We start from the raw sequence: 23,371 nt of genomic DNA, 5'->3' as shown, positions 1-23,371 counted from the left end.
TAATTGGTTGTGTCGATATTAAGGGTAGTATCAATATATGATCAAAACCAGAGCGATCAGATCAAGATTTTCATCCAACCAAAAAATGTTGTTAATGTTTACAAACTCGGAATAGTTCTCTAAATCCAGAAGGATTTAAAAGGAGTAGATGACAGTTTTTGATTTAGTTGAGTTATTCAAAATTATTGACTTTGTTTTGTGTGTAATAAATAGAATAAAAAAAGAATAAAAAGGAACTAGTTTAAATAGTGTGTTGATATTGATCCGCTTGGGATGGTTTCCTGCTGGCTCCGCTTTGGACTGGACTCTCGCGACTGTGTTGGATCCATTGTGGATTGAACTTTCACAGTATCATGTTAGACCCGCTCGACATCCATTGCTTTCTTCCTCTCCAAGGTTCTCATAGTCATCATTGTCACCGACGTCCCACTGGGTCATTATTGTCACCGACGTCCCACTGGGTGTGAGTTTTCCTTGCCCTTATGTGGGCCTACCGAGGATGTCGTGGTGGTTTTTGCAGCCCTCTGAGACACTAGTGATTTAGGGCTATATAAGTAAACATTATTGATTGATCAACTTAATAGCAATCACAATAATTACATTGAAAAAATGTACAGGCAATACATGTGATCGTACTCGTCAATGATTGGTATTGGAATGGGCAGCATCATACCTTGCTCGGAACATCCCTAATATTTTGTCTACCAAGTACTACAAAGATGAAAAAGCTCTCGGTCTACCGAGCTATCTACATTCCTCCTCTCACCTACGGTCATGAAGTGTGGGTCATGACCGAAAGATTAAGATCGCGGATACAAGCGGCCGAAATGAGTTTCCTCAGAAGGGTGGCTGGCATCTCCCTTAGAGATAGGGTAAGAAGTTCAGTGACCCAAGAGAGACTCGGAGTAGAGCCGCTTCAGTTTCGCTTGGAAAGGAACCAGCTTAGGTGGTTCGGGCATCTTGTGTGGATGCCTCACGAGCGTCTCTCTAGGGAGGTCCTCTTTGCACGTCCCACTGGGAGGAGACCCGGCAGCAGGCCAAGGACCAGAGAGGGGGGATTACATCTCCTTTCTGGCCTGGGAACGCTTTGGGATCCCCCAGGAGGAAGTTACTAATGTTGCTCCGGAGAGGGAAGTCTGGGGGTCTCTGGTAGAGCTGTTGTCCCCGCGACCCGATTCCGGATAAGCGGTTGAAGATGGATGAATCGAAGTATTACAAAGATGGTGTCTGTTTTGTGTGTCGTACCTGTTTCCCGCTGTGAATGCGGTTCTTGCGTAGGACGGGCGTACTTCCCGTGGTCACCCAAACACCGGCCAGCGTGTTGCTGTACACCTCGTTCTCCTCGATCACCCCTTGACCTTTTTCGTGCTGAAAGCCACAAAGAATGTCAGAGTTAGAACCAAAAATGAGAAAAGTTGTCGTTAAAAGCAGAAAAGAGAAAAAAGTAGTGGTTCGAAGCAGAAGAGAGAAAAGTATAGGTTTAAGGCAGAAAAGAAAAAAAGTTGTGGTGAGAGAGCAAACAGAGAAGGGTAGTGGTTAGAGAACAGAAAGAGAAAGAAGAAGTGGTTCAAAGCAAAAGAGAGAAAAGTAGTGGTTAGATAGATAGTACTTTATTGATTCCTTCAGGAGAGTTCCCTCAGGAAAATTAAGAGAGCGAACAGAGAAGGGGAGTGGTTATAGAACAGAAAGAGAGAACAGTAGTGGTTCGCAGCAGAAAAGACAAAAAAAAAAGTGGTTCTCAGTAAAATAGAAAAAAGTAGTGGTTAGGAAGCGAACAAAGAAGGGTAGTGGTTAGAGAGCAGAAAGAGAGAAAAGTAGTGTTTAGAGAGCAGAAAGAGAACGTAGCGGTTCGAAGCAGAAAAGAGAAAAGTAGTGGTTAGAGAGCAGATAGAGATAAAAGTATTGGTTACAGAGAGGAAAGACAGAAGCGGTTAGAGAGCAGAAAAAGAGAAAAGTAGTGGTTAGAGAGCAGATAGAGATAAAAGTAGTGGTTGGAAAGCAGAAAGAAAGAAAAGTGGTGGTTAGAGAGCATGACGACAGAAAAGTAGTGGTTACAGAGCAGAAAGAGAGAAAAGTGGCGGTTTGCAGCAAAAGAGAAAAAAGTAGCGATTAGAGAGCAGAAAAAGAGAAAAGTAGCGATTAGAGAGCAGAAAAAGAGAAAAGTGGTGGTTAGAGAGCAGAAAGAGAGAAAAGTATTGGTTACAGAGAAGAAAGACAGAAGCGGTTAGAGAGCAGAAAAAGAGAAAAATAGTGGTTAGAGAGCAGAAAGATAGAAAAGTAGTGGTTACAGAGCAGAAAGAGAAAAGTAGCAGTTTGCAGCAATAGAGAAAAGTAGTTGTTAGAAAGCAAACAGAGAAGGGTAGTGGTTGAGAGTAGAAAGAACAGTAGCGCTTTGAAGCAAAAAAAGAGAAAAGTAGTGGTTAGAGAGCAGAAAGAGAGAAAAGTAGTGTTGGAGAGCAGAAACAGAGAAGGGTAGTGTTAGAGAGCAGAAAGAGAGAAAAGTAGTGGTTGAGAGCAGAAAGAGAGAACAGTAGCGGTTGGAGAGCAGAAAGAGAGAAAAGTAGCGGTTGGAGAGCAGAAAGAGAGAAAAGTAGCGGTTGGAGAGCAGAAAGAGAGAAAAGTAGCGGTTGGAGAGCAGAAAGAGAATGGTAGTGGTTAGAGAGCAGAAAGAGAGAAAAGTAGTGTTGAAGAGCAGAAAGAGAGAAAAGTAGTGTTGAAGAGCAGAAACAGAGAAAAGTAGTGTTGAAGAGCAGAAACAGAGAAGGGTAATGTTAGAGAGCAGAAAGAGAGAAAAGTAGCGGTTGAGAGCAGAAAGAGAGAAAAGTAGCGATTGGAGAGCAGAAAGAGAGAAAAGTAGCGGTTGGAGAGCAGAAAGAGAGAAAAGTAGTGGTTGGAGAGCAAACAGAGAGAACAGTAGTCGGAGAGCAGAAAGAGAGAACAGTAGTGGTTGGAGAGCAAACAAAGAATGGTAGTGTTAGAGAGCAGAAAGAGAGAAAAGTAGTGGTTGAAGAGCAGAAAGAGAGAACAGTAGTGGTTGGAGAGCAGAAAGAGAGAAAAGTAGTGGTTGGAGAGCAGAAAGAGAGAACAGTAGTGGTTGGAGAGCAGAAAGAGAGAACAGTAGTGGTTGGAGAGCAGAAAGAGAGAACAGTAGTGGTTGGAGAGCAGAAAGAGAGAACAGTAGTGGTTGGAGAGCAGAAAGAGAGAACAGTAGTGGTTGGAGAGCAGAAAGAGAGAAAAGTAGTGTTGAAGAGCAGAAACAGAGAAGGGTAATGTTAGAGAGCAGAAAGAGAGAAAAGTAGCGGTTGAGAGCAGAAAGAGAGAAAAGTAGCGATTGGAGAGCAGAAAGAGAGAAAAGTAGCGATTGGAGAGCAGAAAGAGAGAAAAGTAGCGGTTGGAGAGCAGAAAGAGAGAAAAGTAGTGGTTGGAGAGCAAACAGAGAGAACAGTAGTCGGAGAGCAGAAAGAGAGAACAGTAGTGGTTGGAGAGCAAACAAAGAATGGTAGTGTTAGAGAGCAGAAAGAGAGAAAAGTAGTGGTTGAAGAGCAGAAAGAGAGAACAGTAGTGGTTGGAGAGCAGAAAGAGAGAAAAGTAGTGGTTGGAGAGCAGAAAGAGAGAACAGTAGTGGTTGGAGAGCAGAAAGAGAGAACAGTAGTGGTTGGAGAGCAGAAAGAGAGAACAGTAGTGGTTGGAGAGCAGAAAGAGAGAACAGTAGTGGTTGGAGAGCAGAAAGAGAGAACAGTAGTGGTTGGAGAGCAGAAAGAGAGAACAGTAGTGGTTGGAGAGCAGAAAGAGAGAACAGTAGTGGTTGGAGAGCAGAAAGAGAGAACAGTAGTGGTTGGAGAGCAGAAAGAGAGAACAGTAGTGGTTGGAGAGCAGAAAGAGAGAACAGTAGTGGTTGGAGAGCAGAAAGAGAGAACAGTAGTGGTTGGAGAGCAGAAAGAGAGAACAGTAGTGGTTGGAGAGCAGAAAGAGAGAACAGTAGTGGTTGGAGAGCAGAAAGAGAGAACAGTAGTGGTTGGAGAGCAGAAAGAGAGAACAGTAGTGGTTGGAGAGCAGAAAGAGAGAACAGTAGTGGTTGGAGAGCAGAAAGAGAGAAAAGTAGCGGTTGGAGAGCAGAAAGAGAGAAAAGTAGCGGTTGAGAGCAGAAAGAGAACAGTAGTGGTTGGAGAGCAGAAAGAGAGAAAAGTAGCGGTTGGAGAGCAGAAAGAGAATGGTAGTGGTTAGAGAGCAGAAAGAGAGAAAAGTAGTGTTGAAGAGCAGAAACAGAGAAGGGTAATGTTAGAGAGCAGAAAGAGAAAAGTAGTGGTTGAGAGCAGAAAGAGAGAACAGTAGTGGTTGGAGAGCAGAAAGAGAGAACAGTAGTGGTTGGAGAGCAGAAAGAGAGAAAAGTAGCGGTTGGAGAGCAGAAAGAGAGAAAAGTAGCGGTTGGAGAGCAGAAAGAGAGAAAAGTAGCGGTTGGAGAGCAGAAAGAGAGAAAAGTAGTGGTTGGAGAGCAAACAGAGAGAACAGTAGTCGGAGAGCAGAAAGAGAGAACAGTAGTGGTTGGAGAGCAAACAAAGAATGGTAGTGTTAGAGAGCAGAAAGAGAGAAAAGTAGTGGTTGAAGAGCAGAAAGAGAGAAAAGTAGTGGTTGGAGAGCAGAAAGAGAGAAAAGTAGTGGTTGGAGAGCAGAAAGAGAAAAGTAGTGGTTGGAGAGCAGAAAGAGAGAAAAGTAGTGGTTGGAGAGCAGAAAGAGAGAACAGTAGTGGTTGGAGAGAAGAAAGAGAGAACAGTAGTGGTTGGAGAGCAGAAAGAGAGAAAAGTAGTGGTTGGAGAGCAGAAAGAGAGAAAAGTAGTGGTTGGAGAGCAAACAGAGAGAACAGTAGTCGGAGAGCAGAAAGAGAGAACAGTAGTGGTTGGAGAGCAAACAAAGAATGGTAGTGTTAGAGAGCAGAAAGAGAGAAAAGTAGTGGTTGAAGAGCAGAAAGAGAGAACAGTAGTGGTTGAAGAGCAGAAAGAGAGAACAGTAGTGGTTGGAGAGCAGAAAGAGAGAACAGTAGTGGTTGGAGAGCAGAAAGAGAGAACAGTAGTGGTTGGAGAGCAGAAAGAGAGAACAGTAGTGGTTGGAGAGCAGAAAGAGAGAACAGTAGTGGTTGGAGAGCAGAAAGAGAGAACAGTAGTGGTTGGAGAGCAGAAAGAGAGAAAAGTAGCGGTTGGAGAGCAGAAAGAGAGAAAAGTAGCGGTTGAGAGCAGAAAGAGAACAGTAGTGGTTGGAGAGCAGAAAGAGAGAAAAGTAGCGGTTGGAGAGCAGAAAGAGAATGGTAGTGGTTAGAGAGCAGAAAGAGAGAAAAGTAGTGTTGAAGAGCAGAAACAGAGAAGGGTAATGTTAGAGAGCAGAAAGAGAAAAGTAGTGGTTGAGAGCAGAAAGAGAGAACAGTAGTGGTTGGAGAGCAGAAAGAGAGAACAGTAGCGGTTGGAGAGCAGAAAGAGAGAAAAGTAGCGGTTGGAGAGCAGAAAGAGAGAAAAGTAGCGGTTGGAGAGCAGAAAGAGAGAAAAGTAGCGGTTGGAGAGCAGAAAGAGAGAACAGTAGTCGGAGAGCAGAAAGAGAGAACAGTAGTGGTTGGAGAGCAAACAAAGAATGGTAGTGTTAGAGAGCAGAAAGAGAGAAAAGTAGTGGTTGAAGAGCAGAAAGAGAGAAAAGTAGTGGTTGGAGAGCAGAAAGAGAGAACAGTAGTGGTTGGAGAGCAGAAAGAGAGAAAAGTAGTGGTTGGAGAGCAGAAAGAGAGAAAAGTAGTGGTTGGAGAGCAGAAAGAGAGAAAAGTAGTGGTTGGAGAGCAGAAAGAGAGAAAAGTAGTGGTTGGAGAGCAGAAAGAGAGAAAAGTAGTGGTTGGAGAGCAGAAAGAGAGAAAAGTAGTGGTTGGAGAGCAGAAAGAGAGAAAAGTAGTGGTTGGAGAGCAGAAAGAGAGAAAAGTAGCGGTTGGAGAGCAGAAAGAGAGAAAAGTAGCGGTTGGAGAGCAGAAAGAGAGAAAAGTAGCGGTTGGAGAGCAGAAAGAGAGAAAAGTAGCGGTTGGAGAGCAAACAGAGAGAACAGTAGTCGGAGAGCAGAAAGAGAGAACAGTAGTGGTTGGAGAGCAAACAAAGAATGGTAGTGTTAGAGAGCAGAAAGAGAGAAAAGTAGTGGTTGAAGAGCAGAAAGAGAGAAAAGTAGTGGTTGGAGAGCAGAAAGAGAGAAAAGTAGTGGTTGGAGAGCAGAAAGAGAGAAAAGTAGTGGTTGGAGAGCAGAAAGAGAGAACAGTAGTGGTTGGAGAGAAGAAAGAGAGAAAAGTAGTGGTTGGAGAGCAGAAAGAGAGAAAAGTAGTGGTTGGAGAGCAGAAAGAGAGAAAAGTAGTGGTTGGAGAGCAGAAAGAGAGAAAAGTAGTGGTTGGAGAGCAGAAAGAGAGAAAAGTAGTGGTTGGAGAGCAGAAAGAGAGAAAAGTAGTGGTTGGAGAGCAGAAAGAGAGAACAGTAGTGGTTGGAGAGAAGAAAGAGAGAAAAGTAGTGGTTGGAGAGCAGAAAGAGAGAAAAGTAGTGGTTGGAGAGCAGAAAGAGAGAAAAGTAGTGGTTGGAGAGCAGAAAGAGAGAAAAGTAGTGGTTGGAGAGCAGAAAGAGAGAAAAGTAGTGGTTGGAGAGCAGAAAGAGAGAACAGTAGTGGTTGGAGAGCAGAAAGAGAGAACAGTAGTGGTTGGAGAGCAGAAAGAGAGAACAGTAGTGGTTGGAGAGCAGAAAGAGAGAACAGTAGTGGTTGGAGAGCAGAAAGTAGCGGTGAATAGAAGTAGAGAACATTTACCACGTAGATGCCGCCATGCTGGCCGTCGTGGATCTTGTTGTGCCGCACGATGGGGCAGCTGTTGGTTCGGATCTGTATTCCCGCCAGAGCGTTCCCGTAGATGTCGTTACTCTCTATTAAACCCCGCCCATCTCCAAATATGTACACGCCCCCTTGGTTGCCGTTGAAGATGGCGTTTCCCCTGCAAGCGACACAAAGGTCAGTGTGGTCATCGGAGACCCCTCCTCCCCGCCAGTGTGCTCACCGTATCGTGGGGTCGCTGTTGGACGTGATCCACACGCCGGCAAAGTTGTTGGCGTAGATTTTGTTCTCTATAAACTGGCCCCGCCCCTTCTCGTGCACGTAGATGCCGCCCGTTTGGCCGTGGTGGATCTCGCAGCGCACCACTGTGGGGTTGGCGTAGGCCTTCACCTCGAAGCCAGCGATGCGGTTTCTGTGGATGTTGCAGTTCTCAAAGTAGCCCTGGAACACAGACCAAGCACCATCAGCGCCATCGCAGGAAAAATGTTTCACCTCCTTATCATGGTTGTGTGATATGTACCAAATCAATTTGGCAGACGATACAGTTTTTTATATTATTGTTTGATCGTCACGATGCACGTTGATGACATCTTCTACCTGTGTCGTTCTAATGAGACAGTGACAAGCAAACAGAGGCCTCTTCAATGCACTGGAACATGCTCACTAGCGGCTAACGTCCCTCCACAGTGCAAAGTCACTGATCCTCCCCTCCATTGCGGAAAATAAACTACTTTTCTTTACAAGTTTCCTTATCAATGGAGGACGATGAACAGCTAGACATGTTACATTACACACCATAGGAGGGTATGTCAACTGCTAACTAGAGCTCTTGAATGTAAGCAAAGATAGGTGGATCGATACAGATAGGGCGAATATGTCCGATACTACGATGGTTAGTAGATTTGAGACCTTTTATTGTTAAAAAAATCTTACATTGTTTTTGTTATTGTTTACAAACTCAGAAATACATTTTCTGAACACAGGAGCCTTTAAAGTAAAAAACTAATGATCAAAAGCAGCCAATAGTAGGAAATATTTTGAATATGTAATTGATATTGTAAAAACGACATCCCGTTTTTCCAATTGATTGATTGAAACTTGTATTAGTAGATTGGAAAGTGCAGTACATATTCCGTACAATTGACCACTAAATGGTAACACCTAAATAAGTTTTTCAACTTGTTTAAGTTGGGGTCCAGGTTATACAATTCATGGATGACAGTTGTGATTGAAAATTGAATCATTCAATTATTGTTAAAATCTGTATCAGCATTGCTATGGTACATATTGCCCCTGTACCTACTTAATATTGGATCCATTCTTAGATTTGCAGTACCACCCCAAAACTAATGTTAAATATGAAACATTTTATTTTTATTTTTATTTTTTTTCCCTTGGCCTCAGTCTGCACCCCCTCTCCAAGGCCCAGGCTAAGACCGATTTTTTTATTTCATTTTAATCTCCTATCCCCCCCCCCCCCTTGTTTACCTGTATTTCATCTTTTTTTGTAAGGGGCGCTGGAAGCCGGCAGACCCGTCAGCGATCCTGTTCTGTCTCCCTGTAATGTTTGTCTGATCTTGAATGGGATTGTGCTGAAAATTGTAATTTTCCTGAAGGAACTCTCCTGACGGATTGAATAAAGTACTATCTAATCTAATCTAATCTAATCTAATCTAATAAGAACAGCAGTGTAGCTAGAAGCATTTTACAACAAAGTAACCAGACATTAACAGTACAGGAAATTATGGACTATAATACGCTACTTTTTTCTTGCGCTTTGAACCCTGCGGCTTATAAAACAGTGCGGATAGTTTATGATTTTTTGTTGCTCGTGGCCATAATGTTTTGAATTCAACAAATAGACACTAAAAAGGTGTTATTGTTTGTGCTATGGCGCCATCTTGTGAACGAGTTTTCTCACTGCGGTTGAACATCTACAGTATTTCCTCCGGTTTAGTGCTTTAAACCGGAAGTAAAAGTGCCGTTCCGTCTTCTAGTCTTTCTACTCGTATGAATTCTTCACTCAACACTCCAAGCAACATTTGTTAATGCAATACAACAAACAATTCATACTTACTAAACCGTTCAATGTGTGATGTCTGTAGGAGTGTTTTTATGCATATTTGTACATTCTAGGGTTGTCCCGATACCAAAATGTATTACAAAATATTAGGGGTGTAACGGTACGTGTATTTGTATTGAACCGTTTCGGTACGGGGTTTTCGGTTCGGTTTGGAGGTGTACCGAACGACACGGACATATACAGTAAGCAGCGCACCGCACGTTGTGTAAACAGTGCACACCGAGGCACCAAGAATTGATTTACGTGGATCTCGACTTAAACAAGTTGAAAAACTTATTGGGGTGTTACCATTTAGTGGTCAATTGTACGGAATATGTACTGTACTGTGCAATCTACTAATAAAAGTATCAATCAATCAAAAAAACCAAAACACACGGCATGCTAGCACCGACTGGGCTATGATAGACTGACCACACCTCCTCTTTTCACGGGATATGTCCTCTTTGCGGAGCTGTCCAGGTGGAGTTTCTTAAATGTTTCGAATGTCTGGCATTTTGAGTTATGGTTGCGTGTATTTTCAATGTACGTTCAGGGTTAAGAAGGGGTTGAAACCAAACAAAAAGTGGTGCACGCAGCGTTAACATTCGTGAGGGCGGGGCAGAGACAGAGAGCGAGAGAGTTATGATAAACACGCATGCGTCGCCAGGCTCTGCTTTTTATTTATTGATTAACCAGATTTAATTTTATATTATCTATAGCAGGGGTGTCAAAAGTGTGCCCCGGAGGCCATTTGCGGCCCACAGTTACTGTTTTATAGGCCCACGGCACATTCTAAAAATAAACAAAAACAAACAAAAGTGAAATAAAAAAGCTTAAAGGCTAAATGTAATTTAGAAAAAGTTGCAACTTTGACTAATAAAACAAAGCTGTTTTTTTTCTTTCAAACTGTCATTGCTCAAAACGTAATATTGAATCAAAATCAATGTTATTATGAATTATTGACCTATCCAAGTTTCCGATTACCTCACATCAAATATTCCACTAAGGAAAATATTTTTGGTGAAAGATTTAGCAAATTTGTTAAATAAATAATCAAAAAAATGTATATTTTGTTTTTTTCTTACTGTACTGAAAATGAACCGAACCGTGACCTCTGAACCGAGGTACATACCGTACCGAAATTTTTGTGTACCGTTACACCCCTATAATACATTGATACTTTTCTAAATGAAGGGGACCAAAAAAATGGCATTATTGGCTTTATTTTAACAAAAACTCTTAGGGTAGGTATATTAAACATGTTTCTTACTGTGATGTTCGGTCCAAGCTACATGCCCGCTCCACTGCATTTGTCTCAGGCAACGCTTAGGACTACAAGAAGGCCAGATATGACCTGTGTAAATCCATCAGCGAGGCCAAGGGACAATACAAACAAAAGCTGGAGGGATTCTACTCCACCACAGATTCCCGGCGCATGTGGCAAGGCCTGCAACACATCACAGACTACAAGCAGGGGAGCAGGGGCGTCACAAACAGCCAACGATCACTGCCAGATGAGCTGAATGAGTTCTACGCCCACTTCGAGGTCCTCAACACCAACCAATAGAGAGGGGTTCTGACCACGCAGCGCACGCAGGACCCACCACTCACTGTGACAACAGCAGAGGTACGTACAGTTCTGAGGAGAACAAACCCACGGAAGGCAACATCCCTGGCCAGGCCCTCAGGGAGTGTTCAGAGCTGGCTGAAATACTTGCTGACATATACAACTTGTCACTAGCACAAGCTGTTGTGCCCACCTGCTTCAAGACCACTACCATCGTGCCCCTGCCAAAGAAAAACACTGTGACCTATCTGAATGACTATCGCCCTGTTGCACTCACCCCAATAGTGATGAAGTGCTTCGAAAGAATAGTCATGTCACACATCAAGAAGACCATCTCAGACACACTGGACCCTCTACAGTTTGCCTACCGGCAGAACCGGTCCACTGAGGAATCAGTCAACACCGTCATCCACACCACCCTCACCCACTTAGAAGGCAAGGACACCTATGCCAGGCTATTATTCATCGACTACAGCTCTGCTTTTAACACTGCTAAACTCCTCAATGTTGGTCTGACACCAACTCTCTGTGACTGGGTCTTGAACTTTCTCACAAACCGGCCCCAGTCAGTCAGGATCGGCAACCAGACATCAGGCACAAAGGTTCTAAGCATAGGGACCCCGCAAGGCTGCGTGCGGAGCCCCCTACTGTACACCCTCTTCACACACGACTGTGTGGCCTCCCAAAACAACACCAGTATCATCAAGTTTGCAGAGGATACTACGGTCGTCGGACTGATCACCGGGGGAGCTGATGCAGCGTACAGAAGGAAGGTAGCGGAACTGGTGGCCTGGTGTCAGGATAATAATCTCTCCTTGAACACAGACAAGACCAAGGAGATGATTATTGACCCACGGAGAAGGAGTGCACAGTACACACCTCTGTACATAAGGGGGACAAAGGTAGACAGGGTGAAAACTTTTTAATTCCTTAGGACCCACATCAGCGAGGACCTCACCTGGGATCACAACACAACAAACAATAAAGAAAGCCCATCAGCGACTGTACTTCCTAAGAAGGCTGAGAAAATTTGGTATGCCACCCAAAATTCTCAGCAACATCTATAGAAGTACGGTTGACTGTGTCCTTAACAGCTCAATCACGGTCTGGTATGGAAACTTGCACTGCTAAGGACAGGAAGGCACTCCAGCGAGTGATTAAAACTGCTCAGTACATATCAGGAGCAGCCTTCCCCTCACTACAGGACATGTACTCTACCAGGGCCACCAGGAGAGCACACAACATCATAAAAGACAGTACACATCCCCAGCACAGTCTCTTCAGCCTCCTACCATCAGGCAGACGATACAGGAGCCTGAAATCCAGGACTACGAAACTGACAAACAGTTTCTACCCGCAGGCCATCAGGCTTGTGAATGCTAACTTGTGAATGCTAGCCCCTCCCCACCTTTTTACTTTGTCTTTTTGGACAAAAGACAGGTACCTTGACTACCCCCGAAATGTTAACCATCACTGTAGACATTTTTCACCTTTGATCACTAAAGACACTTTAACTGCTGCTGTGACCCAAGGTCACCTCCATATTTATACTGTTGACTGTCAATCAGAATGTGCAACAATGTTATGTTACTGACTGTGCCTTGTATATACATTTTTATTTTTAGCTAAGTAATATGTGACTTGTTGAAGGGTGGACTAGCAAAGTAAGATTTTCATTGTACGGCAAACTGTCTGTTTAACTGTCTGCATATGACAATAAACAATCTTGAATTACTGCAATTGTGTCCATAAATAAAATAGTGAACATACGAGACAACTTGTCTTTTATTAGTAAGTAAGCAAACAAAGGCTCCTAATTAGTCTGCTGTCATATGCAGTAACATTTTGTGTCATTTTCCATTCTATTATTTTGTCAACATTATGAGGGCGTTAGGGTTAGAAAATAAATGATTCATCTACTTGTTCATTTACTGTTAATATCTGCTTACTTTCTGTTTCAAAACGTTTTATTTAAACATCTCTTAAAATGTAATAATCACTTATTGTTCTGTTTGATACTTTACATTAGTTTTGGATGATACCACACATTTGGGTATCGATCCAACACCAAGTAGTTACAGGATCATACAATGGTCATAATTTAAGTCCTCATGTGTCCAGGGACGTATTTCCTGAGTACATAAACATAATATACATTTAACAAAAAGGAAAAAATATTTTGTGATGCAAAAAAATATTGATGTAATCATTGTAGTATCGACTAGATGCGCTCCTATACTTGGTATCATTACAGTGGATGTCAGGTGTAGATCCACCCATGGCATTTGTTTACATTGAGCTACGGTGTGTAGTGAAGCATGTTTAGCTATTCCTCGTCCTGCAGGGATGATACTTGTAAGAAACGTACTTTGTCGCCATGGAGACAAGGATTAGTGATTTAGAAGTAGCTAAAACACTGCCCACTGTGGATGGACGTTAGCCGCTAGCTATTTAGCATGTCTTAAAGCACCTCTTCCTAAGGGGGTTTCAGTGTTGTACCTTCATCTTTATCATTAGTTTTTAAGCCAAAATGCGTCCATTCTCCCTTTTTTGTCTTCACACTGTCTGCTTGTAAGTACTCTGCTAGGAAAAACAAGGCAATGTCATGACAAGCCTTCATGCCAGTGAAAAAAAAAGGAGGAGGTGCGGGGGGTGGAGAGAACCGGTACCTTTTAGAGGCGGTATAGTACCAAATATGATTAATCAGTATCGCGGTACTATACTAGTACCGGTATACCGTACAGCCCAACTAGTTACTATGGTAATGTAATTAAAATAGCTCTGTTGTTATCAGCTAATATACTAAAACATTTACGAGTGTCTGCCTTAATATTACCTTCCAATGGCATTCTTTTGTATTGCTCCTGTTTCGTAAGTTCTTCATTAAATTCCCCAAAACCGTCACCGTGGAGTTTTTGAGTCTGTTTAGCTGATTGGAGAGCTACCTTTCGCATCTAGTGGGTCCATGAGAATGACATCGGTTTTGTTTGATCAGCCGTTTTACTGCCATTTTACCTACTAAATTAAAGTATGTAAATAAACATTTACAAAAAGATTGTGTGAATACCTAATTTCCCTATATATATATATATATATATATATATATATATATATATATATATATATATATATATATATATATATATATATATATATATATATATATATATATATATAAATATACATATATATATATATATATATATAAATATACATATATACATATATATTAGCTGCTTATAGTCTAATGCGGCAAATAAGTGGGGAAAATAAATTATAGCAAAATTTAATGGGTGCGTCTTATATGCGAGTGTGCTTTATGGTCCGGAAAATATGGTACTATCATGTATTCTAAATTGGCAGCCTTTGTAACCTGTTTTGAAATGGTTCTATTATGATTTTTAGGTCCTATAATATATTGTTAGAGATGTCCGATAATATATCGGTTTTATCGGCCGATAAATGCTTTAAAATGTAATATCGGAAATTATTGGTATTGGTTTCAACATCCCGATTTTTCCGGGAGACTCCCGAAAATCTCCCAGGGCAACCGTTCCCCTGAATTTCTCCTAATTTCCAGCCGGACAACATTTTTGGGGGTGTGCCTTAAAGGCACTGCCTTTAGCATCCTCCACAACCCGTCGTCACGTCTGCTTTTCCTCCATACAAACAGCATGCCGGCCCAGTCACATGATATATGCAGCTTTTACACACACATAAATGAATGCAAGGCATACCTGGTCAACAGCCATACAGGTCACACTGAGGGTGGCCGTATAAACAACTTAATGTTACAAATATGCGCCACACTGTGAACCCATACCAAACAAGAATGAAAAACACATTTCGGGAGAACATCTGCACTGTAACACAACAGAACAAATACCCAGAACCCCTCGCAGCACTAACTCTCCCGCGACGCTACAATATACACCCCCCGCTATCCCTCCACCCTTTTACAACACACTTTAGTACCTCAACCTCCTCATGCGCTGTCAGGGAGAGCATGTCCCAAATTCCAAGCTGCTGTTTTGAGGCATGTTAAAAAAAAAATAATGCACTTTGTGACTTCAATAATAAATATGGCAGTGCCATGTTGGCATTTTTTTTCCCATAACTTCAGTTGATTTATTTTGGAAAACCTTGTTACATTGTTTAATGCATCCACTGGGGCATCACAACAAAATTAGGCATAATAGTGTGTTAATTCCACGACTGTAAATATCCGTATCAGTTGATATCGGAATCGGTAATTAAGATTTGGACAATATTGGAATATCGCATAAAAAAGCCATTATCGGACATCTGTAATAAAATCTTGGTCTGAATACCTAACTTCCCAATTTATATATATGCTGCTTAAAGTCCAATGTGGCAAATCACAGGAAAAAAACATTTTCTTCTCAGATTTAGTGGGTGCGTCTTATATGCGAGTGTGCTCTGTACCCGCTGTCAGTGTGTGAATGTGTGTGTGAATTAGGGCTGGGTATCGAGTATCGATTGGAACCGGGACTAACTTTCCGATTCTCCCGGAATCGTTCAAAAGCTTAAATTTCGATCCCTAGTTTCGATACCCAGTCCGCCGACCCGGAAGGAGAAGCCGCTAAACACCAACAAAGAAGCGCCCACCGAGCGAGTCAGTCAAGCATGGATACCGGGCGTCGACGGTCTAAAGTGTGGCTTTATTTTACTTAAAAAAAATGAAATATCGGCGAAATGTAACACGTGCGACAGGACTGTTTCGTGCTTAGGAGGGTGCACGTCGAACATGATGCAGCACCTCCGAGTTCATGCAGTACAAATAAATGCGTGTCCCGTCTTCGACAGGAGACATTATCTGTCCAGAACGCTCACGCATCCTGCCTGAGAAGGCGGATATGCTCATTTTCCTAAACAAGAAGTGTCTCTTATTTTATACTGTACCTGCTGCTAATCTGGACTGGGTTTTGCAAGTTGTTTCTTATTATTTATTTGTTTTTCTGCACCAGGTTAGCCCATCAGTGCGAGCACGGTAACATGTTTAAGTACCTGCAGCATCATACACTTCTGTGTGTAAATGTGTTTTCATGAGGTTTCCTGCAGCATCATACACTTAAGTGTAAATGTGTTTTCATGAGGCTTTCAAAAATAAAGCTATCTTGATGAAAGTGTACCCCTGGTAAAATGTATTCATAATTTATAATATTTATATTCAAGTTCATAGATTTGATATTTATATTCTGGTTGAAAACAGCCCTGTGAGGAATTTATAGTAAAGTTCATAAAAAGTTAATAGAATTCAAATTGATGGAGAATGTCAGACTATTTCATTCAGAAATCCTGTAGGTTAGCTAGCTCATTTAAAATATCCTAAACTTTTTTTTGACCCTACTTTTTTTTTTTTTTTTTCAAGAAAAAATCGCAATCGAGAATAGTCAGGAATCGGAATCGAAACAAAGAATCGGAATCGGAATTGTTCAAATTCAAACGATACCCAACCCAACTGTGAATGGGCAAATGTGGAAATACTGTCAAAGCGCTTTGGGCTCCTTAAAAAGGGTAGAACAGCGCTATACAAGTACAACCCATTTACCATTTACCATAGTCTGGGAAATACGGTCCATTAGAAAGTAGTTTTGACAAAATAATACAACTGAGATCTAGAATATATTATTACGTATTCTAAATTGGCAGCCTTTATAACCTGTTTTGAAATGGTTCAATTCTATTTTTTATGCCATATAGTATATTGTCAAATGTATCATCATGGTAAAAGGCTGCAATATATATCGTCATATAGCTTTTAGTCTGCATGGCCCATCCCTAGTGATCGTGCGTGTTGAAGTGTTACCATGCCGTGATCAAACGTGAACACCCCCACGTCTCTCCCGTAGTGGATGTGGTTACGCCTGATGATGGGGTTCCCGTGGTTCTTCACCCAAATTCCCGCCAGCGCGTTGTTGCTGATTTCATTGTCTTCGTAAATGCCCTGAAAAACAAAAACCTGAACGTGAGCGTTCGCCGGCACTTTGTCGCCTAGCGGGGGATGGCAACCAGCGCTGACCTGCGCGTGGTCCGTGATGTAAAGGCCGACGTTCTCACAGTCGCTGATGTTGCAGTGCTTGATGGTGGGACACGCTCCCTGGCCGCTCACGCACACGGCCGAACCCACTAAAACACACAGTCGGATGAAGCAAGCTTTACACAAACACACAACATGTGGACTGAACCAAAGTCAAACACTGTTATTAAATGACATACATACTCTGTTACTTAACTGTTGGACAAATGTTATATACTGTGGTTGAATCTTTACCATGCTGTTAAGCTCTAGCCTGTTACAACAAACTTTAGTACCGTTAATTAACTGTTGCCATGATGTGTGTACCATTATGAAGTTGTAAAATATTGTTACTTAACTGTTGCAGTAAGACCGTGTATTGTCATGAGACTAACACACTGCCATGATATTGTAACATACTGTTGGGAGACTTTTGCGTATTGTCACAAGACTGGAATGTGTTAAACTGTCAAACATACAAGACTGTTACGTACTTAAATGAAACTGTAACATACGTCAGTGAGACGCTTACATATTGTGCTGCGATTGCATCACTCTCTTATTGAACTATAACATATCAGTAAGCCCGTTACGTGAGACTTTAACATACTTTCAGGAGGCGGTTACCTAAGGTCCTGAGAGTGAAACGTACTGTCATCAAACCATTACATTCGGCTGCAACATATTGTTATTGAACTGTAACATGTTGCAATAAGATTGTTCCGGATTGCTATAGTATTTTAAACACACCATCCTCAGATGGTTACCTTCTGTAACGAGACAATAACATTCTTATTGAATGGTCACAAAGGCCTTGTTCACAATGCAGGTCCATTACAATTTTGTTGTCCACATGCAACCTGTATCGGATTTTTTCATCCAGGCATTTTTCGTATGTAGATCTAAATCAGATATATACGCGATGAGTCCTCAATGTGAACGCCACTACACTCGGGTCTCATTCATCCCAACAGAATGTCATCAAAAACCAATAAGCATAACAATTATTTGCCAAAATAGAGGAATACAGAATAAATAGTTGACAGAGCAGGAAAAAGGTGAAAATAATGTTCTAGGAACTCACGTGAAAGTTCCATCCTTCCTCCTGTCTGTGACTGCTCGCCCACAGACACGCTCTTCAAGCAAACATCAAAGCAAAATATCCCACAAAATAGCCAGAACCAAATTACTCGTCCTCTTCCTTTTAATCTTCTACACGCAATAATTTGGTTCAGAAAATGTTGAGTTTGATTGGCCAAAATCTTTGAAACTGCCACAAACGTGCCAGTACAGAGACCGACGGGAATCTACTTTCGTAAACATTGCAGTGCGTGTGACATCACATTCGCACGAGGCTCAGTTTGCATTCACATTAGAATCTATTTTTTTGTAACGTGTACAACCACAAAAAAAAAAAGATCAGATTTGACAAAAATATCCGAATTGTACATCAGACCCTGCAGTGTGAACGTAGCCCACAATTGTTAGGTATTGCCATGCAATTGTAACATACTCTTATTTAACAGTTACGTACATCAGTAAGACTGTTTCGCATTTCCATTACATTGTTGCATATTTAACTGTAACATGTTGCAGCTGTTTGTCATTATGTATTGCCATTATATTGTAAAATAATACAGTTATACTGATACCTACAATTATTGTTATGCAACGGTTACGTCTTTACAAAATATGTTGCGTATTGTCATGCACTTGTGACAAACTTTCAGGAAGCTCTTACCTAGTGTGACCATGAAAAATTGGACAATTTTGTTGTCAATTTACTGTTGACCACCACCTCACAGATCACCTTTTGTCATTAGAGTCTAACATACGGTCATTGAACCGTTATAAACTACTGTCGTAAGAACGTAACATACTGTCATTGAAGCGTTAGATACGTCAATAAAACTGTTACCTACTGTCATTACAGTTTACCATACGGTCATTGAACCGTTACATACGTCGGTAAGAATGTTACCTACTCTCATTAGAGTTTAACATACAGTCATTGAACTGTTACAAACTACTGTCATAAGAACATAACATACTGTCATTATATTGTTAGGTATGTCAGTAAAACTATTACCTACTGTCATTAGAGTTTACCATACGGTCATTGAACCGTTACATACGTCGGTAAGAATGTTACCTACTCTCATTAGAGTTTAACATACAGTCATTGAACTGTTACAAACTACTGTCATAAGAACATAACATACTGTCATTATATTGTTAGGTATGTCAGTAAAACTATTACCTACTGTCATTAGAGTTTACCATACGGTCATTGAACCGTTACATACGTCGGTAAGAATGTTACCTACTCTCATTAGAGTTTAACATACAGTCATTGAACTGTTACAAACTACTGTCATAAGAACATAACATACTGTCATTATATTGTTAGGTATGTCAGTAAAACTATTACCTACTGTCATTAGAGTTTACCATACGGTCATTGAACCGTAAAAAACGTCGGTAAGAATGTTACCTACTGTCCTTAGAGTTTAACATACAGTCATTGAACCGTTACAAACTACCGCCATAAGAATGTAACATACTGTCATTGAACTATTAGTATGTCAGTAACACTGTTACATACTGTCATTAGAGTTTAACATATTGTCATTGAACCGTTACATATGTCAGCAAGACTGATCTACTGTCATGCGAGTGTAACAAACTTTGATTGAACTGTTACATACATCAGTAAAACTGTCACCTGCTGTCATTAGAGCTTAACATACTGTCATAGAACCGGTACAAACCACTGTCATAAAAATGTAACATACAGTCATTGAACCATTACATATGTCTGTAAGACAGTTACCTAACATAGTGTAATTGAACCGTTACAAACTACTGTCATAAGAATTTAACATACTGTCATTGAACCGTTGCATACGTCAGTAATACTGTTACCTACTGTCATTAGAGTTTAACAAATTGTCATTGAACCGTTACATATATCAGCAAGACTTATCTACTGTCATGCGAGTTAACAAACTTTGATTGAACTGTTACATACATCAGTAAAACTGTCACCTGCTGTCATTAGAGCTTAACATACTGTCATAGAATTGGTAATAACCACTGTCATAAGAATGTAACATAGTCATTGAACCATTACAAACGTCAGTAAGACTGTTAACTAACATAAATATCATTGAACCGTTACAAACTACTGTCATAAGAATGTACCATAATGTCATTGAACCGTTATGTACATCCGTAAGACTCATACCTACTGTCATTAGAGTTTCACATACTGTCATTGAACCATGAGTATGTCAGTAAGACTGTTACCTGATGTGATTAGAGTTAACCATATTGTCATTAAACCGATACAAACTACTGTCATAAGAATGTAACATATTTTCATTGAACAGTTACATATATCAGTAAAACTGTTAGCTACTGTCATTAGAGTTAAACATACTGTCATTGAACCGATACAAACTACTGTCATAAGAATGTAACATATTTTCATTGAACAGTTACATACATCAGTAAAACTGTTAGCTACTGTCATTAGAGTTAAACATACTGTCATTGAACCGTTACAAACTACTGCCATAAGAATGTCACATACTGTCATTGAACTGTTACAAACTACTGTCATAAGAACATAACATACTGTCATTATATTGTTAGATATGTCAGTAAAACTATTACCTACTGTTATTGAACCGTTAAAAGCGTCGGTAAGAATGTTACCTACTGTCATTAGAGTTTAACATACAGTCATTGAACAGATACAAACTACCGCCATAAGAATGTCACATACTGTCATTGAACCGTTTGTATGTCAGTAAGATTGTTGCCTGCTGTCATTACAGTTTAACATATTGTCATTGAACATATGACAGCAAGATTTATCTACTGTCATGCGAGTGTAACAAGCTGTGATTGGACTGTTAAATACATCAGTAAAACTGTCACCTGCTGTCATTAGAACTTAACGTACAGTCATTGAACCGTTAGTATGCCAGTAAGACTGTTACCTACAGTCATTAGCATTGAACATATTGTCATTGAACAGTTACATATGTCAGTAAGACTTATCTACTGTCACGAGAGTGTAAAACTGTGATTGAACTGTTACATACATCAGTACGACTGTCACCTGCTGTCATTAGAGTTTAACATACTGTCATTGAACCGGTACAAACCATTGTCAGAAGAATGTAACATACTGTCATTGAACCCTTACATACGTCAGTAAGATACATACAGCCATGAGTGTAACAGTCGTCACCTACTGTCACGAGTGTAACATATTGTCATTGAACCTCAACTTATGTCAGTAACACTGCTGCCTAGAGAAAGAATAGAGCAACAGGCTGTCATTGAACGGTTAAGTAAGTCAGATAGACTGCTACGTGTCATCATGAGTGTGATATACAATACTGTTATTCAACAGTTACATAGTGCAGAGCCAGCATGCACACACAAAACGGAGCGGCAGGTAGTGGAGCGTGGTCGCCAGCGGGGGCGTTACCTGTGCACGTAGAGCGTATGATGCAGTGGTCGATGTTGGGGCTGCAGTTGACGGTGATCTCCAGACAGTGGTGAGCATTGTGGTGCTGTGCTGACTTGTCGTCGGGGTTGAACTGGGCAGAGAAGAGCAGCTGCATGGATCACGACTGGATAATACCATTATGGTATCAACTGCGGCATATTGACATTAACTTCAGGATTCTGTGCTGACTCAGTATCATACTTACCTTTATGGTCATGTACCCCACGTAAGCATCCTCTGAACCCTCCATGAAGACAAACGTGGAATCCCTTGTGTTCTCTATCACCACTTTGTCCGCCACTTTACCAGGCGCTGAGGACACACGACGACTCATTCAAAAAGCTCCATTGTGCACAGACGGGGAAACGGTGCCCACCTGCACCAATCATGGTGATGGGAGACTCGATGTAGATCCACTCGTCTGTGTAGATGCCCGAGTGGACAAAGATTAGACCTTCAAAGTGGGCCTCTTGGACGCCTCCTAGTGCGTCTTCGATGGTGTCATAATACTGCAGGAGCAGCGGCATAAGGAGGCATTAGCATTTTTTTTAACCAAACACTGGTACGAAGACGAGCTGGGACTCACCAGCATGTTCTCTCTGCCCTTGTACCTGCCCGGGTTACTGTAGAAATGCTCTGCAAAGCCTGGTTTCACGTGTGCACCTTTGTACTGCAACACAACCCTTCTGTTACTTCAATGCGCATACAAATAGTATACAGAGAACTAGCATCTTACAGCGGCGCACAGTACCGTGGAACCTCCGTTTACCAACCCGTGCATTTGCAAACTTTTCGATCGAGCCAAATATGCATCCGTGTGTGAACCAAGTCTCTGCGTACGAACGCTTCTTTCATTCATTGTAGGCAAAAAGCAGGGCGCAGCATTTTTGAAAAGGCAGAGCCCTCCACGTCACTTGCTGCGCAGGACACTACTCCTTACTTCTCAGCGTTTCAGCGTGCGTGCCTTTTGCTAACTCAATACGAGTCTCAAGACAACAGACCAGCGTGAAAAGGAGGAGGGAATCGCTGTGGGAAAAAAAGGACTATTTGCAAGGAGTACAATAATGGCGCTCACCAGGATGGAGGAATCGCTTCGTACCACAGTACATTTTAAATGTGACGAGACCAGACATTTTGGGAAAAATATGCCAAAGCAGACATTTTCCACATCGGCGTCGAAGAAATAAGTCTCTTTCGGCGGCGCCGCTTTTAAAGGGTACGCACACACAAAGCTCCAGACCCCCCTGATCCCTCCCTTCTGCTCCTTACTCGTGGATTTTACATTTTTAAATGTTTAATATTGTAGCAATATGGTTGTTACAACTAAGGGTTTTGGTGATTACTGATCACTTGTGAGGACACCAAAGGGACTTCTGTGTGGGTGCGATTATCATAATTTCATGACCGAAGCAAAGAAAACTTTTTACACATTTATACTGAAATAAATACAGCTACAACTTATTAAATGAAAATATAGGAAAAAATACCTGCGGCGGTAAATTTTAGATCAATGAAGGAAAGAAGAAATTGAATGAATGTTTATAACTGCAAACATTTACATATACTAGGGCTGGGCGATATATCGATATATTGCGGGCTTGTCTCTGTGCGATATAGAAAATGACTATATCATGATATTCGCGTATACGTTCTCACGCAGTTTCTTTTAGCTGCGGGCATTACACTACAGGCTCTTCCCACTCCTTTTTGTATCTCCTTCTCACAGGCAATAAGCGTACCTTCTTACATACGTCACATATTGTCACGTCATACGTCACATACGTATACGCCCTCGCGGAGCTGAGAGGTAGCAGCATGGGTAACATTAGCTGTGATGCCTGCGAAGCCGTGCGAGTGGTAATACGAGAGAAAGAAGATGCGGATCTGATAAATGAAGGAAGAATTAATTCCCAAGTAAAACAGTAGGGGCTCCATCGTCTGGCGGTGGTTCGGCTTCAAGCGGGAATATGTCGAATAGACAACTTTAATTTGTCAAGTCTGGGGCACAAGCGTCGCTACCAAAGGTAGCATTACTGTTAATATATAGCATCATTTGAAAAGTGACCTGCTAATAACTGTTTAATAAATACAGTTTTGGTCAATTGACTTAGTTGGGATTTCCCTCTCTGCATTAAAGTTTAAAATGAGTATATATTAATGCAGTATGAACAAGAATGTCGCCCCCCGCGACCCCAAAAGGGAGTAAGCGGTAGAAAATGGATGGATGGATGTTTTAATGTAGACACATAGAATCATCATACTGCTGTGATTATATGTATCAAGTGTTAATTCAAGGCTAAGGCAAAATATTGGGACATATCGCGATATGGCCTAAAAAAAACGAGATATTTA

General features: G+C 41.4%; 1 protein-coding gene across 4 annotated transcripts in view; it reads right to left on the bottom strand.

The window, feature by feature from the left end:
- LOC133557220 (F-box only protein 11-like) overlaps window positions 1-23,371 on the bottom strand; it is a 43,805-nt gene that overhangs the window by 12,283 nt on the left and 8,151 nt on the right. For all 4 annotated transcript variants that reach the window (XM_061907520.1, XM_061907521.1, XM_061907522.1 and 1 more), the window contains exons 6-14: window positions 21,606-21,689; window positions 21,396-21,528; window positions 21,225-21,331; window positions 20,999-21,110; window positions 16,498-16,604; window positions 16,285-16,422; window positions 7,049-7,266; window positions 6,805-6,985; window positions 1,246-1,368 (exon numbers count right to left, since the gene is read on the bottom strand). In XM_061907520.1, the coding sequence (XP_061763504.1) occupies window positions 1,246-1,368; window positions 6,805-6,985; window positions 7,049-7,266; window positions 16,285-16,422; window positions 16,498-16,604; window positions 20,999-21,110; window positions 21,225-21,331; window positions 21,396-21,528; window positions 21,606-21,689 (1,203 nt within the window). The remainder of the gene's footprint in view (window positions 1-1,245; window positions 1,369-6,804; window positions 6,986-7,048; window positions 7,267-16,284; window positions 16,423-16,497; window positions 16,605-20,998; window positions 21,111-21,224; window positions 21,332-21,395; window positions 21,529-21,605; window positions 21,690-23,371) is intronic.

Source organism: Nerophis ophidion, linkage group LG08 (assembly GCF_033978795.1).
Source record: "Nerophis ophidion isolate RoL-2023_Sa linkage group LG08, RoL_Noph_v1.0, whole genome shotgun sequence".
NCBI lineage: Eukaryota > Metazoa > Chordata > Actinopteri > Syngnathiformes > Syngnathidae > Nerophis > Nerophis ophidion.
The sequence above is the reverse complement of the archived record's forward strand: the minus strand, read 5'-3'. Positions and strand labels throughout refer to the sequence as shown.